Here is a 15,500-nt window from a genome sequence, read left to right as displayed (position 1 = left end):
CGCGCTGGTATAGTTGCCCGGCAGCGCGAGAGACACCCCCACCCCCGCGCGGGCCGGGCACGACCACTCCGCGGGGACCGCCGGACGGAGGCACCCACTCACCTCTGCGGCGCGCACTCCGCCCCACGGGAGCACCTCCTGCCCCCGCGCGAGCACAGCCCCCACGCCTCCCCCGAAGACGCAAACTCACCTCCCCCTCCCCAGCGAGGCATGGAGACCCCAGCTCGACACGCCCCCTCTCCACTGCCTCCACGCTCGGATTGCTCCGGGTGTGCCCGCCCGCCCGCCCGGTGTTTGCACAAGGGACGCCCCCGCCGCGGTCCCGGGCGCCGGGACTTGCCCGCTCGCGCGCGCCCCTAGAGGCTGGAAAGAGACCCAGTCCTGCCTCCGCTCGACGGCCCCGCGGCGGGAGCCCAAACCCAGGCTGGCTCCTGGGGCGACGCCACGCCAGAGGGAGGGGTTGGTACGTGGGGGGCTAGCCCCGGGACTTGGGGCCCCTAGGGGCCCGCACCCCTTCCGTGCTGATTCACTGCCCTGTGAAGGGGAGAAGGACAGCGAGGGGCAGGACCCCTGCTGCCCATGGAGGTGGGGGCGCCCCTAACCCTTTCCGTGAAAGGGACCAAGAGTAGTGGAAATCAGGATGTTCCCCTACACCTACCCATGGATGGAAGCTAAAGGACCACGGGCAGCCAGGAGCCTGGGTCCCTCCTCTGCCATCTTGGGAGGGAGAAGGGCCGGAGCGGGAGCAGGCTCACGGGGCTGGGAAAGGGCCTTGTAATTTATTGCTTTGTCCCCGACATGGGGGTGGGGTGGGCAGGGGTGTGGGGAGGGTGTTTCGGGATAGGGGAAGCCAAGGGTGGGCAGCGGGTGGGGCGGGGCGGGGGTGCTCTCGGGTTGTGTCTGTGCCTGTGACTGCGTACCTGTGACTGTGCCGCGCCCGTGGTGACCTGGGGTAGGGGGCACCCCGCCAGTGGGACCCCTCCCCCATTACTTCTTCCCGTCCAGCCCCTCCCTCCCGCTGGAGCAGCTCCAGACCCTTCCGCAACCTCGCGCTCCCTCCTAGCCGGGGCTGAGGGCGTGCAGCGGCTGCGTTTCCCAAGTTCCCTGGCCCCCGGCAGGGGGTGGTGGGGTGGACTTAACCTGGCCCAGCTGCGCCTCCCTCAGCCAACCCAGCCCTTGGGCCGTCTGTGTCAGTGGTTTCCGGTCTTCTTCTTCTTCTTTTTTTTTTTTTTTTTCTGGCTAAAGTATTTTGCAAAAGACCAGGTAATTGGGAGGGAAGTAGGGTGGGGGCAGAGGGGATGCCCCTCTCGTTTCCTCAGAAGCAGGCGGTGTGAATCTTCAACAGCAATTAAAGAGGAAGTGATTTTGTCTAGGAGGTGAGCTGCTGGTCTGTTCTGGAAGAGGCAGGTCAGGGTACAGCCTTGGTGGAGGTGGGGGTAGGCCAGGCCGAGGTGCCTCCCGCCGGGCCGGTGGCAAGGCAGTACCCACGGGCGTGGAGGTGGGTCCGCTTTGTACAAGGATTCATATGACGGACATAGGTGGACAGGTGGAGGGTCCTGGGGGCAGAGAAATCGTACTTGCAAGATGGCTCCAGTTTGGGGAAAGGGTTGGGGTGTGGTGTGCAGGAGCGGACAGGCCTCTGGGGCCAGGGTGAGAAGATGAGGTCACTGGGGTTAGGAACCCAAACATCTGCTATTGAAACCTGGCCCTCCACTCGCTAGCTAGAGGCTTTGGGCACTTGCTCTGGGTGGCATCTGTTTACTTATAGTCCCCACACTACCTGCTCACAGGCTATCTGGTAGGTGTGCCATCCCTAGGGAGGGCTGCGCTAAGCCAGTTTGCTCCCCTTGAGCACCAGGTACCAGAAGAGAGAATGGAATGCCTTCTGGCTCAGGTGGCAGGGAGGGCAGGGGTGGGCCATCTCCTGGCAGAGGCCCCCAGCGGGCTGCATGTTCGCCAGCTGCATGCCGGCCCAGCGCTGGCATCACCGTGCTCACCACAGCTGAGCCGCAGCACTGCTCAGAGACACTGCCAGCCCCATTTCTTGGGTGCAGCTCAAAGTGCCTGCCCAGGACACTTGGGTGGTGCTAGGCAAGCAGCCAGTACAGATTGGGCACAACCATCAAACGTCATCTGGGGCTGGGGGTTCAGCTCAGCGGCACAGAGGCTGCCTGGCAAGTGCAAGGTCTTGAGTTCGATTCCCGGTACCGGAAAACAACAACAACAACAAAAAATGTTGTCATCTGCCTTGAGGAACCAGCTGGTGGCACCAGCACCTGTGGGTAGAATTGGTTCGAACCACTGGTGTTCTCCGGCCTCCAGCTACACCAGGATTGTAGAAGGGGGCGAAGGAGAGCTGCCCCCCCTTCCCATCCACGCCAGCCCCCGGCTCACCTTGGGTTTCTTCGCCTAGGCTCCTGTTGTCCCCCCCTGGCCCTGGCACTACCCCTTCCTGGCTGCCATCTGCCCACACCCTTCTTCCCTCCTTTTGCTTGCCTTAGTGCAGCGAGGGCAGACTGACCTCCGTGGGCCGTCTTGCCAAACACCAAAGGAAAGTAAAAAGGAATTTATTACAGAAGTACAAGATGATTAAATGCAGCGAGCTTTCCAGACTTCGGTTCTCCGACCATGCTGAGACTCTGTCCCTGTCAAACCAAAGAGAGCCACCCGCTCCGGCCTCTCCTGCTTCCTCTTTCAAACACTTGGGTTGTTTCCGATGACCTTCTGGGGTCTGTTCAAGACTCTTGCTTCCAAGTGCTCATCTCTCCAGGATCCAACAGCTGGCTTACGAGCTGGTGCGCACTTACTGTGGGCCAGGTCCTCTGATGAGCACGATGCCCTGGGTCTCACTCAGTCCTGTCTACTGCCCTACAAGGACGCTGCTATTAGGCGCGGAAGAAAAAACAGCATTTGAAAAGTTAAATGGCCAGGTGTGGTGGCGCATGCCCGTAATCCTAGCATTTGGGAGGCTGAGGCAGGAGGATCGCTGTGACTTCAAGACCAGCCTACCTACACAATGAGACCCGGTCTCCAAAAAATTAAATGACTTCATCCAGCACCCTGCCCTTCATCCCCCTCATGGCAATTTCTAAGTTGTTGCCCAGCTGAAGCATCCCTTCTCTCAAGATACATGGATCTCCCAGTACTCAGGGTGGCTGAAGCAGGACCTCAAGTTCAAGCCTAGACCTGGCAATTTATCAACTTAGCGAGATCCTGTCTTAAAAAAAAAAACAAAAAAAAAAAACTGGAGATGTAGCTCAGTGCAAAGGCCCTGAGTTTAATCCCCAGTGCCACAAAAATAAATAAGAACAAACAATTTAAACACAGTGCACAATAAGCACTACATCAACAACCGAATCCCTTGCTTTGCTTCCCCTTTTGGAGATAAGCAGTGTCCTTTGTCCCCTTCCTTGGCCTGGTCTTGTGACCCAATGGAGTCTTCAGGAAGGCTGCACACCTCCAAGCTGGGGAGCCAGAGGGGCCTGGCGAGGATGGAAGGCTGTCGGGGGACCCCGCCTGCCCTCGGCAGACAGAACCTGGGCAGCAGTCCTCACTGGGCACAGCCGAACATGGCTCTTTTCTGGGGAGTGGAGAATGCGGGGGCATGGGGTGTGGCTGGCAAGGGAGTCTGAACGGGGTGCAGGGAGAGCTCAGCCAAGGACGCTGGGGCAATGCGCGGGTGTGGGGCTGTCATGTGCGTTCTGGCTTTCAGGGCATGGAGGGGTGGTGGACACGCAATGAACTGGGCTGGGGGTGCAGGTCAGTGGTCGAGTCCTGCCCGGCAGTAGTTTGACCTAAAATAAAGAGGAAGGACTGGAGACGGACAGACGAGGAAAAGGAGGGATGGCGGTACCCTCGCCGGGGACTTGCACGCCTTGCTGAGCCAGCGGCTGTGTTCAGCTGTCCAGGGTCTGCCACCGGTGTGCCCTCCGCTCTGAAAGAGCACACCTCCTCCCGAGCGCGCCCCACCTGCCCCTGCCCAGAAAGGCGGTCGGGTCGGTGGTCCAGTTCTTTATTTAGAAACCTGATTGTTGAAGAACATACGGGTGCTTCTGCGCCCCACCCTCTTAGCTGGGGCTGGGCCGGAGTGATGTGCGTCCGTCTCCATTTCCTCAGCAACAGAAGTGGAGGCTCCTCAGCGCGGAGCGCAGACTGTCGGGCCGTGGGGCGGAAAGGGAGAAGGAAACCCCAAGGTGATTCCAGGGGCGAGGCTAAAGCACCTCCAAACACCCACAGGGCAGGGCGGGCAGGCTGTGCTCTCCCTGCCCTGCCCACACACAGGGGCTTTCTGAGTCTCTGGGTAGGACGAAGAAAGAGGCAGCTTGGGAGGGGACACTGACAGGGAAGGGCACGCGGGGACAGCCAGGGTGAGCAGAAGCCGCGGCCTGGGGGTCTGCGGGTGGCTCTCAGCTGCAGCAGCACTGACCCCAGGCCCTCCATTCCCCAGAGCCGGGCCGCAGGGGTCGAGCTCTGCTGTTCTCTGGTGTTTTGCCTTCAGGGGCCAGGAGGTGAGGCGAGGAGGAGCAGGGCCGCTCAGGAACATGTCGCTGTGGGATCTCAAAAGTCAAACTCGTCCAGGTCGCCCAGGCCCTCTCCGTCTCTCGAGCCCCACACCCGGCGGTAGTTGCTCTCCAGGTCTTTCTGCCGCTGGCGCTCTTTGTGGGCCTCCTCAGCTCCCTGCACCTGGCGGGAGGGTGAGGGTGAGCCAGAGGTGCCGCCATGGGGCCAAGGGAAGTGCCAGGCGCTTCAAGACCAGGGAGGCCCTGGGACTGGCCCTCCCTGGAGGGAAGGCAAGGAGAGGGAGGAGCCGGCCCCCATGGGGTGCTTCCCCAGGGGCAGCTCCGACCGCAGCTGGGCAGCTGCAGGGCTGGGCCGAGCCCCTGCGAGGACTGCAGCAGGCTCCCAGGCTCGGGCGGAGGGCTGCAGGGCCGGAGGGCACCTCACCAAGATATTGAAGAAAATCTCCTTGAGGCTTTTCGTGTCCTCATCTGTCAGCCATCGCCCGTCCTCCTCCGGCCCCTCGGCCCCAGGGCGGACAATTTTGATCTCAATCTTCCCTGGAAAGAAGCAGAGTGGGTCTGAGGAGGGGCGGCTGGGAGCCTCGGGCGGGCCCCTGCCCCCACCCCGTCTCAGCTGAGGTCTCGGGCCACCATGACCCAGCCCTCCGCGTCCGAGGCCAGCCGCCCTGCAGGGCCCACCTTCGGCCGTGAGTCCCTCCCTCTCCAGCAGCTCTTTCACCAGCCCCTCGATTTGTTTCAGCTGTGGGTTTTCCCGTTTCATCTCGAGGACAGTCAGATCCTGATTGGGGCCTCCGTGACGGAGCTTGGTGACCCGGACCCGGACTCTGTGTTCAGGGTCCTCCTCTTGGAGGGGGAGACACACAGGGAGACAAAGCAGAGCCGTGACTCCAGAGTGAGGGGCGCTGGGCTCACCTCTCCCGGAGCCAGCGGTGTGCTACGGCTTTGGGTGGCCGTTCCATCGCCACACACACACACACACACACACACACACACACACACACACACGTGAGCCGGGACTCAAAACAAAAAGCGCCTCTGCCCCTAACTGCAGCCTCTTCCTGTAGCCACTCAGCAATTCTGCTCAGCACCCATAAGGAAGCGGCTGTTTTCCGAAAGCAGTAACTAGGCCACCTGCACCAACAAAGAAGTTTTAAGGTGTAGGTTGGAAAACTGGTTTGGTCCTCCTTATGCTGTAACTCTAAAGACCTTTCAACGTTTACAGATTTGAAACTGGAACAGGCCGGGCGTGGTGGCGCACGCCTGTAATCCCAGCACTCGGGAGGCTGAGGCAGGAGGATCGTTGTGAGTTTGAGACCAGCCTGGGCTACAAAGTGAGCTCAAGGCCAGCCTGAACTGCATAGCAAGGCCCTGTCTCAAAAAGACCAAAAAAAAATATTTGAAACTGGAATGTTCCACTTGAAATCTCTGAAACCACGCCTGCGGAATGGACACAAAGGCATGCAAGGAGGAGTGACTTCAAGGGCCTTCAGGCTGGTGGCTCGTGTGGCTGGCTACCTGACAGCTGGGTCCTCTCCCAGGGCAAAGTGCTAGCGGCTGATGGCTGCATCTGTCACAGATGTGTGGTTCCCAGCACTTAGGCTCATCACCATTCAGTCCGTATCTATATGCCAGGCAGAGTGCTAAGCACGGGGAGCACAGGAAAAACCAAAGATCACAACAGATGTGCTTGAAAAGCTGCCTTCCCATGCCAGGTGTGGTGGCACACGCCTGTCATCCCAGCACTCGGGAGGCTGAGGCAGGAGGATCGTTGCGAGTTCGAGACCAGCCAGGGCTACAAAGTGAGCTCAAGGCCAGCCAGAATGCACAGCGAGACCCTGTGTCAAAAAGTCCAAAAAAACCCCAAACAAACAAACAAAAAACCACAAAAAGCTGCCTTCCCAAAGGACAACTGGGAGTGCCCCAGACAGGAAGGCCGGTGGCAGGAAGAAGGTGACAGTGAGGCCAGCGCTCCTTCAGGAGGAGGGACAGGATGTGCTCTCCGGATGGAGGAACGCGGTGCCCTCTGGGAAGGACGCCACAGAGGGACACAGACACTGAGCCTGCGGCTCCTTCTGGCCCTGCCGTCCTCACCTGCAGAGTGAGGCGCTGGGAGAGGCTTTCTGGGGACAGCCTTCCTTTTCCTGTACTTCTTCGCCAGCTCACGACTCTGATTTTCCTCCAGCCTTTTGATGAGTTTGTTGACAGTGGACGTCAGGGCCAGTATCGCCCGCTCTCGCTCGGACTCCTTCTTCAGCATGTCCGTGTTCAGCTCCTTCTCCGTCTGGAACGCCCCAGTCGGGGTGGAGTCAGGGTTCTGGGCAGGGGAGGCCGTCGGGTCACCCCTGGCGTGGCGGTGGACGTCTGGGTCTCACCCCGCCTCCATCCCCTTCCCTCCCCGCCCACTTCACGTCGGCGGAGCCCCAGCACGCGGGCGGGCGAGCGAGGCGCAGGCGGGCGCGGCCGCTCACGCTCACCTCCTGCGTGGCGCTCTCCAGCTCCCGCTCCCGCTCCGCGCCAGCCTTCAGCTGGGAACGCAGCCGCTGGAGCCGCTCGCGGTCCGATGGGAGCAGGATCCCTTCCAGCTCCTTCTCGAACTCGCCCAGCAGCTGCTGCTCATCCGCCTCTTCCTCTTCGTCTTCCTCCCGCTCGGCTTCGTCCCCCGCGCTCGGCCGCTCGGGGTCACCCTTTGCCTTCCCCTCCGGCTCCCGGGCAGGGCCCTCCTCCGCAGCTACATCTCCGGGCTGCTCCGCGCCCGCGCTGGGCTTCCCCTGGCGGGTCGGGAGCAGACAGGCGGTGTTGGGGTTTCACAGTCACAGACGGTGGGGCGCACACAGGGGCGGCGAGTGGAAGCAAGGGACTCCGCCAGCGGAGGGCGGGGTCAGCCGGGAGTCCCGGGCCACCAACCCTCGAGCGGGGCCTACCTTCTTGGTTCCGCCTTTCAGCTCCTCTATCAATCGAATCAAGTCTGAAGGACTCCGAATGACTTTGACCTGCACGTTGTTCTGAAAATCTGAGACGAGAACAGGCATGCACCTGTTGTGCTTTCAGTTCTCTTCTGCTTCCTAAGAAGAGGCCATAGGGAGACCCAGGAGGGCACGGTCTCTGCCTTCAGGAGCTACCCGTCTGGTAAGGCGGATGGAGCACGCACCCTGCGACAGAAAGCCCTGCCGGAAGTGGCTCACGGGGGAGCTGTGTGCTAAGAGCTAAGTGTCCACTCTAAGGTTCTTTTGGCAAAAAACAGAACTCCAGCTGGGCTGGGGATGTAGCTCAGCGGCACAAGTGCCTGCTTGGCAAGTGCAAGACCCTGAGTTCCAGTCCCAATCCAAAAAAAACCCCACAGAACTCCAGCTTTTAGGACTACAAAAGAGATTCTAAGGTGCTAAGGTGTTTTTTTTTTTTTTTTTTGGGGGGGGGTCTTTTCTTCCCTGGATCCTGTTCTACCCCTCTCATAAATACTAACCATTGTCTACTAAAAGTTACTGGCACTGCTATAAATTATAGATGCATTTTCATTTAATCTCACAACTTCCTATAGGGATTATTACTGTTTGTTTCTGAGGTGCTCTTGCTACATAGTTCAGGTTGGCCTTGAACCCACTATGTGGCCCAGGCTGGCCTCGAACTTTCAGCCATCCTCCTGCCTCAGCCTCCCGAGTGCTGGGATTACAGGCATGTGCTACCACACCCAGCTTTATTATTCACATTTTATGGGTAAGTGAGATTGTCCGGGAGTAGGAGGTAGTAAGTGGTGCAGCCTGGGTGTTCTACTACCTCCCTCAAAGTGCTGCTGTCTACAACGACAATAACTCAGGTAAAAATAAATTCCCCAGGGCTAGGAATGTGGCTTAGGGTAGAGCACCTGATTCCCACGCACAGGGCCCTGGATTCGATCCCAAGCACAAGAGCAGGAATTTCCTCAGGGCCTGACTGCCTGAGCGCCCCCAGTGTTCAGCTCTGGGCCACCCCCGCGGCGGCCAGCCCTGAAGCACATTTCCGCGGTGAAGGAGACATGAAGGATCCACTCACCGTCTGGAGGGCCTGGAGCTGGATCTGCTGCAGCCTGGAGGTTTAGGTACTGCTCCTGATGAGAAAGAGCAGGCTCAGCACAGAAGCTCGCGCGCCCTCCGTGGTCTCCCGGCAGTTGCTCTGGGGACAGTCTTGCGGCCCTCCACAGGTGCCGGTCACCTCAAGCGCACCCCACTCGAGGCGCCCACCAGTCCCTGCCCCTAGCCCCGTCAGCGAAGTGGCCGGGGCGCTGGCGCTCACCTCTGCCTGCGCCTCCTCCCCGCCCGGGGCCTGGTCCTCTGGCTCACGAAGCATCTGCCAGAAGTCTGATTCCTGACTGTCATCCTTGGCGGGGCTCACACCTGAGAGACCAAGGCGGGACGGGATGTGAAAGGAGGGGAAAGGACGGGCGCGGACGGGCTGGAGTCCATCCCCTCCGCCGTTACCCAGGGGCTGGGGTCCCGGCACCTTCCAGCCCAGCCCCAGCGGTTAGGACAGGACAGCGAGATGAGAGGGGCGGAAGCAGGGCCAGCTCCACGCCATGGGTGAGGACAGGGCCTACCTTCTCTCTTGGGGGGCGGCGCCCCAGACTTGGTCTCGCTCCTCACTGGGGAGTCCAGGTCTTGTAGCTGCTCCGTGATTTTCTCTTCCTGTTGTTTTGAGTCTGTTGAAAAACAGCGTGAGAGTAGGACAGGGGCCCGGTCCTGCGTCCGCCTGCCCCCCGCTCACCCCTCGCTCTGCGCCTCGCTCACCCTCCCGCTCCTGCTGCCGCAGGTAGGCCTTGTACTCCTCTGGCTGCAGCGAGGGGTGACAGAGGATGGCCTGCGGCGCAGCGCTGGGCGAGGGCCGGAGGAGCGGGTGCGCGCACAGCCGAGGGGTCCGCACGGTCAGCACGTAGGAGCAGGACAGGGGCTCATCCACTCGGTCTATGTAGTCTCCGGAGATCCCCGCGCCCTCGTCACAGAGGAACTGCAGGCCAGAACAGGAGGGCAGACCGTAATTACCGCCCTCACTGGCTTTCGTTCTTGGAACGGCTTTTATTAAGCACTTCCTGTGTGTCAGGCACTGTGTGTACTGCGTATGTGGCCCTTTACACAGATTAGCGCATTAACTGTCATAAAGACCCAGGCAGGGCCAGGGATATAGAGTGGCATAAGCACCTGCCTGGCAAGCGCAAGGTCCTGAGTTCAAGTCCCAGAACAACAACAACAAAAAACATGTCATTTATTGGGGCTGGGGATATAGCTCAGTGGCACAAGTGCCTGCCTGGCAAGCGCAAGGTCCTGAGTTCAAGTCCCAGAACAACAACAACAAAAAACATGTCATTTATTGGGGCTGGGGATATAGCTCAGTGGCACAAGTGCCTGCCTGGCAAGCGCAAGGCCCTGAGTTCGATTCCCGGTTCCACCCAAAAAAAAAAAATGAACTACGACCCAGGGAGGGAGGGATTACTGTGTCAACACTGGGGCTCAAGAAACAGGTTGGATGAAGTTAAGGCATTTGTTCAGGCTGACCAGGGGTAAAAATGGGAGTAGAACCCAGGCAGTTTAACCGTAGGTCATCAGCAAATTTTTGTTTCATTTTTTTTCTTTATATACATATGGCAATATATATTTCATTTAGCCGGGGATACAGCTCAGCGGCACAAGCGCCAACCTTGTAAGTGCATGGTCCTGAGTTTGATTCCCGGTATAAAAAAAAAAAAACTACATTACATTTATATGTATACATATCTATTTAAAAATACATCCATATGGTAAAAAACAACTTCACATAGTTCTAAGGCCCTTGAATCACTCAGAATGAGAGTAAGTAGCCGGCGTCGTGGTGCAGGCCTGTAATCCCAGCACTCAGGAGGCTGAGGCAGAAGGATCGTTGTGAGTTCGAGACCAGCCTGTGCTACAAGGTGAGCTCAAGGCCAGCCTGAACTGCACAGCGAGACCCTGTCTCAAAAAGATAAAAAAAAAAAAGTGTACTCTTCATGGCCTTGAAACTTTCATGAACCACTGGCAGGACTGCAAAATGTGCTGCTGGTTTGGAAAAAATCCAGCGCTTCCTCACAAGGTTATGCAAAGAAATACCGTACGATTAACCAATTCTTTTTGGCATCTACTGTACCAAGAGAAATGAAAACATATGTTCACACAAAAAATTCACGAATGTTAAAAGCTGGCTAGACTCGCACTTCACTTAAAGACACCGTCACACTGGTTAAAATGAAAAGAATAATTACAATATGCTGTTTAGAGAACACATTTAAAACATAAGAAAGAGAAGGAAAACCAAAACAAAACACAAGTAGAGGGCGAGGTGGGCACGTGGGAGACAGAGGGAAACACAGCCCCGTAAGGACACTGGAGAGATAAAGGAAGGGAACGAAAAGTTATGACAAACAATAACTCAATGAAAGCTGTTATATCACACAAGAGACTTTAACCAACTCCTAGAGAACATCGTTTCTCTGTTAAAAGGTTCAATTTGTGAGCAAGTTAATTGTAAGACGGCGTGGCATTCTTTATTTTGCTATTGTCTTTCTCTCCTAACTTACAGCAGCGACTTTTGTCTGTTTCGTGCACTGAAATACCCCTAGCAATCAGAGCAGTGCCTGGCAGCGAAGGGCTTAATAAATATTTGTGGAATAAATGAATAAATACCCCAAAGATACAAAGCACAATAACTGACAGTACAAGAAGGAATAAACTGAAAGACTATTAAGGAGTAATACACAAACCCACAATTACAGCAGGAGGGAAATCAACAGGGTAAAAATGATTTGAGCAGCACAAATTAGCAGGCATGGGGGCGGGGGATGTAGCCCAGCGGCACGAGGGCCTGCCTGGCAAGCACAAGGTCCTGAGTTCGATTTCCGGGACCAAAAATACCAAAACAAGCGTGACCTAAAATACATACAGACTACATACAAGCCAACATTTTACTACATGTTCTCTTTAAGCACAAACATTCACAGAAATTGATGTATATCAGACTATACACTAAATTTATTTTTTTTATAGTTTAGAGTTTTAAAATTTTATTGGTGGGGCTGGGGATTTAGCTCAGTGGCACAGTGCCTGCCTGGCAAGCCCGAGGTTGTGAGTTTGATTCCCGGTACGGGGTGGGGAGCGGGGGGATGACAACCAAAAAAAAATTTTATTGGAATATGTTTACAGTACACGATTATTACACTCCTCACGGGGAACTGGTACATGTACATAACATGTTTTAATTCTTTTTTTCTGTTTCCTCATACAATTAGTTTAAAAGTACTCAAATTAGGGGGCCGGGGATTTAGCTGAGCAGCACAGCGCCTGCCTGGCAAGTGCGAGGTCGCGAGTTCGATTCCCGGTACCAGAAACAAACAAACAAATAGCAACAACAAAAAATAAAAGTACTCAAATTAAATGGTGCATTTTCTCTGACTACAATGTATTGTTTTGTTTTCTGTCTTTTTGAGACAAGGTCTCCCTAAGCAGTTCAGGCTGGCCTTGAGCTCACTTTGTAGCCCAGGCTGGTCTTGAACTTGCAACGATTCTCCTGTCTCAGCCTCCGGAGTGCTGGGATTACAGGCGTGCGCCACCACACCCGGCTTCTGACTACAATGTTTATTTTGTTTTTTTTTTTTTGCAGTACCAGGGATCAAACTCACAACCTTGCGCTTCGCAGGCAGGCGCTTATGCCACTGAGCTATATCCCCAGCCCCATGACTACAATGTAATTAAGCAAGAAATCAAAGTATAACCATGAAACTTCTGAAAAACTCCTATCTCAGAGTAGAAACAGAGCTGAGGATATAGATTAGTCAGCACTGGCCTAAGGATATTGTAGGCCCTGAGTTCAAGCTGTAGTACCATACACACACATGCACGTACACACAAAGAAGATAAAAAGATACTGGAACCTGATCAGCTATCTTTCCACCTAGACCTAACTATCAATTTACTACAAACCACAGGAAAGGAAGACTAAGAAATGCTGGGCGTGGTGCTGCACACTGGGGAGGCTGAGGCAGGAGGAAGCCTGACTACACAGCGAGACCCTGTCTCAAAACAACAACAACAACAAAAAAAACAAAGCAAAAAAAAAAAGAAGTACTTTAAAAGGAACCCTAGGGATGTCATCAGCAAAATCAGACTCTGTAAAACTACAGTGTTTAAAAAAAAAAACATTTTTTTCAAAATAAATTATAGGGGAATAAGAAAAGATGCAGGGGCTATCCATGATTAGAGATTTAAGAGCCATGATAACCAAATGTATCACATAGGCTTTATTTGGATTGGGTCAAAGAAAAAAATAAAAATTAAAAAAAAATATATATATATATGAAATGTCAAAGAGAATTAGAAATATTTAATGTTTCAATATTTCATAATGCTAAGAAATTGTGTGTGTATGGTAGTGGTGATTAAACTCAGAGCCTTTGCACTAAGCTACATCCCTAGACCTTTTTTTGTTTGTTTTTTTTTTCCGGTACCGGGAATCGAACTCACGATCTTGCGCTTGCCAGGCAGGCGCTGTGCCGCTGAGCTAAATCCCCAGCAACCTTTTTTATTTTTAACTGTGAGACAAGGTCTTGCTAAATCACTAAGTTCCCCAGGCTGGGGTTGTACTTTTGATTCTCCTGCTTCAGCCTCCCAGAATGTTAGGATCACAGGTGTGTACCACAATATCTGGTTTATTTCTTTTTTCTAATTTTTTTTTATTATGAGCCAAAATAAACACTCCTCCTTTAAAAAATAAAACAAAATTGTTAATTTGTTAGAGAGCTATGGCACGTAGTTGTATTTTTTAAAGAGCTCTTAGGGATAAATATGGAAATATTTATGGGTGAAATAATCTCATCTCTGTGATTTACTTCTAAATAATCTGGTGGGAGGCAGACAAGATGACAGAGGAAAGGGCCTGGCCATATCTGCTGAAGCGAGGTGATTATCTAGAGGTTCACTATACAATTATCTCTGGTGGTACATATACTTTGCTTTTTATTTTATTTTATTTTTTAGAGGCAGAGTCTCACACTGTAGTGCCTCGAATTCACTATGTAGACCAGGCTGGCCTTGAACTCAGAGAGATCCTCCTGCCTCAGCCTCCTGAGTGCTGGGATTACAAGTGTGCACCACACATCCAGCTGTACATATGTTTGTGTGGTTTTTTGTACATATGTTTTTAACTGTTTTTTATGATACAGTATCAGGGATTGATCCAGCTCATACAACCTAGGCAAGCACTCTACAACTGTGAGCCACATCCCTAGCCTTCTGGGGAAAATTGCTAAAATAAGTTTTTTGTTGTTTTCTTTCTGTCTGTCTGTCTGTCTGTCTTTTTGAGACAGGGTCTCACTATGCAGTTCAGACTGGTCTTGAACTCACTTTGTACCCAGGCTGGCCATGAAATCGCAATGATCCTCCTGCCTCAGCCTCCTGAGGCTGTGTGTCTGGTGAAAATTTTTATTTTTTTATTTTTTTGGTTTTTCTCCAGTACCGGGAACCGAACTCACAACCTTGCACTTGCCAGGCAGGCGCTTTGCCTCTGAGCTAAATCCCCAGCCCCCAAAATTTTTATTTTTAATAGCATAGTAATTGCACACATTTAGGGCCTGGTGTGGTGGCGCATGCCTGTAATCCCAGCACTCGGGAGGCGGAGGCAGGAGGATCGTTGGGAGTTGGAGGCACGCCTGAGCTGCATAGCAAGATGCTGTCTCAAAAAAGACAAAAAAAAAAAAGTACAAATTTAGAGGGCACAGTGTGACAATTTGATACATGTACACAATAAGTAATGATCAAATCAGGACAATTAGCATTTCTGTCTCCTTAAACACTTATCTTTTATAATAAGACTAGGAGGAAGGCAATTTCAATGAGTCCACTAGGGCCTGGGGATTTAGCTCAGTGGCACGGCACCTGCCTGGCAAGTGCAAGGTCGTAAGTTCAATTCCCGGTACTGGAAAAAAAACAAAACAAAACAAAAAAATAGAATATCAATGAGTCCACTAGCAGAGACAAGAAGAAGAAACACACATGCAATGGAATATTATGTAGCTGCAAAAACAAAGAAGCATTAGATCTACTGCCACTGAAAGAACTCTAAGAATTATTGTCAAGGGAAATAAAAAAAAAAAAACAAAGGAATACAGCAGTGTGCCCAATACACTACATCTTATGTACAAATAAGAGAAACAGCAATTGCTATTCATAGCTGCTTAGAAACACAAACAAAAAGGTTGAAAAGAAATGCAAAAACAACTAAGGATGGGGATTAACTGAGGGACAAGGGCAAGACGGAGGGTAAACGGAGCCAAGTGTGGGAGGAAGATTTTGCACTAGGCATCTTCTTCCACTTTGGAATCATGAGAAAATATACCCCATTTAATAATTAGATAAGTAATTTAGAATAGCCATGAACAACTTGTCAGATACACATAGGTAGTACTTAGGGCGAAAGTTATAAGAGATATACTAGAAAAAAAAAAGCGGAAATAAATGAGGTAGAAATTTATTTCAAGAAGTTAAATAGAGCAGAGCAAAAATAAGCATAAAAAGTGGAAGGAAGTAGTATGAAGATCTGAGTGGAATTCATCCAATAGAAAAGAAATACAACAGAGAATACAAGAGAGCCCAAGGCTGGGAAGAGACTAAACCTAACCTCTGGGGAGACAAACGACCTGACGCAGACAAAAACAAGGTGGAAGAGTCTGATTACAGATGCGCCCGAGACCACAAAGGTAACAGAACAGAAGATCTCAGGAACGAGTCTACGCCAAGAAATCTGAAAAATCACGTGGAACGGTTGAATTCCAAGAAACTCAACTTTTTAAAACTGGCCCAGGTAAAAACGGAAAACTTGGAATATTCCTAAAACTACCAAAGAAAATCACTCAGTAGTTTAAAATCTTTCCACAGGGGAAACCTAGGCCAAGATGACTTTACAGGTAAATTCTAACAAACATTCAAAGAATAAAAAGTTCCAACTTTTTTTTTT

General features: G+C 52.9%; 2 protein-coding genes across 2 annotated transcripts in view; one reads left to right on the top strand and one right to left on the bottom strand.

The window, feature by feature from the left end:
* The window catches only part of Agap2 (ArfGAP with GTPase domain, ankyrin repeat and PH domain 2), a gene marked incomplete in the record, with an annotated part of 11,658 nt that extends 11,559 nt beyond the window's left edge, over positions 1–99 (top strand). Inside the window, 1 exon segment of the mRNA XM_013520942.1 lies at positions 1–99. Within this exon segment, the coding sequence (XP_013376396.1) occupies positions 1–13 (13 nt within the window).
* Positions 100–3,996: 3,897 nt separating this feature from the next.
* Positions 3,997–15,500, bottom strand: part of Os9 (osteosarcoma amplified 9, endoplasmic reticulum lectin) — a 24,938-nt gene continuing 13,434 nt past the window's right edge. The window contains exons 5-13 of the mRNA XM_013520941.1: positions 9,278–9,494; positions 9,088–9,189; positions 8,787–8,887; positions 8,547–8,601; positions 7,442–7,530; positions 6,995–7,288; positions 6,612–6,834; positions 4,945–5,057; positions 3,997–4,683 (exon numbers count right to left, since the gene is read on the bottom strand). Of these exons, the coding sequence (XP_013376395.1) occupies positions 4,558–4,683; positions 4,945–5,057; positions 6,612–6,834; positions 6,995–7,288; positions 7,442–7,530; positions 8,547–8,601; positions 8,787–8,887; positions 9,088–9,189; positions 9,278–9,494 (1,320 nt within the window). The 3' untranslated portion in view covers positions 3,997–4,557. The remainder of the gene's footprint in view (positions 4,684–4,944; positions 5,058–6,611; positions 6,835–6,994; positions 7,289–7,441; positions 7,531–8,546; positions 8,602–8,786; positions 8,888–9,087; positions 9,190–9,277; positions 9,495–15,500) is intronic.

Source organism: Chinchilla lanigera, unplaced genomic scaffold (genome assembly GCF_000276665.1).
Source record: "Chinchilla lanigera isolate Chin_1 unplaced genomic scaffold, ChiLan1.0 scaffold00057, whole genome shotgun sequence".
Classification (NCBI taxonomy): domain Eukaryota; kingdom Metazoa; phylum Chordata; class Mammalia; order Rodentia; family Chinchillidae; genus Chinchilla; species Chinchilla lanigera.
This window is presented reverse-complemented; position numbering and strand designations above follow the sequence as displayed.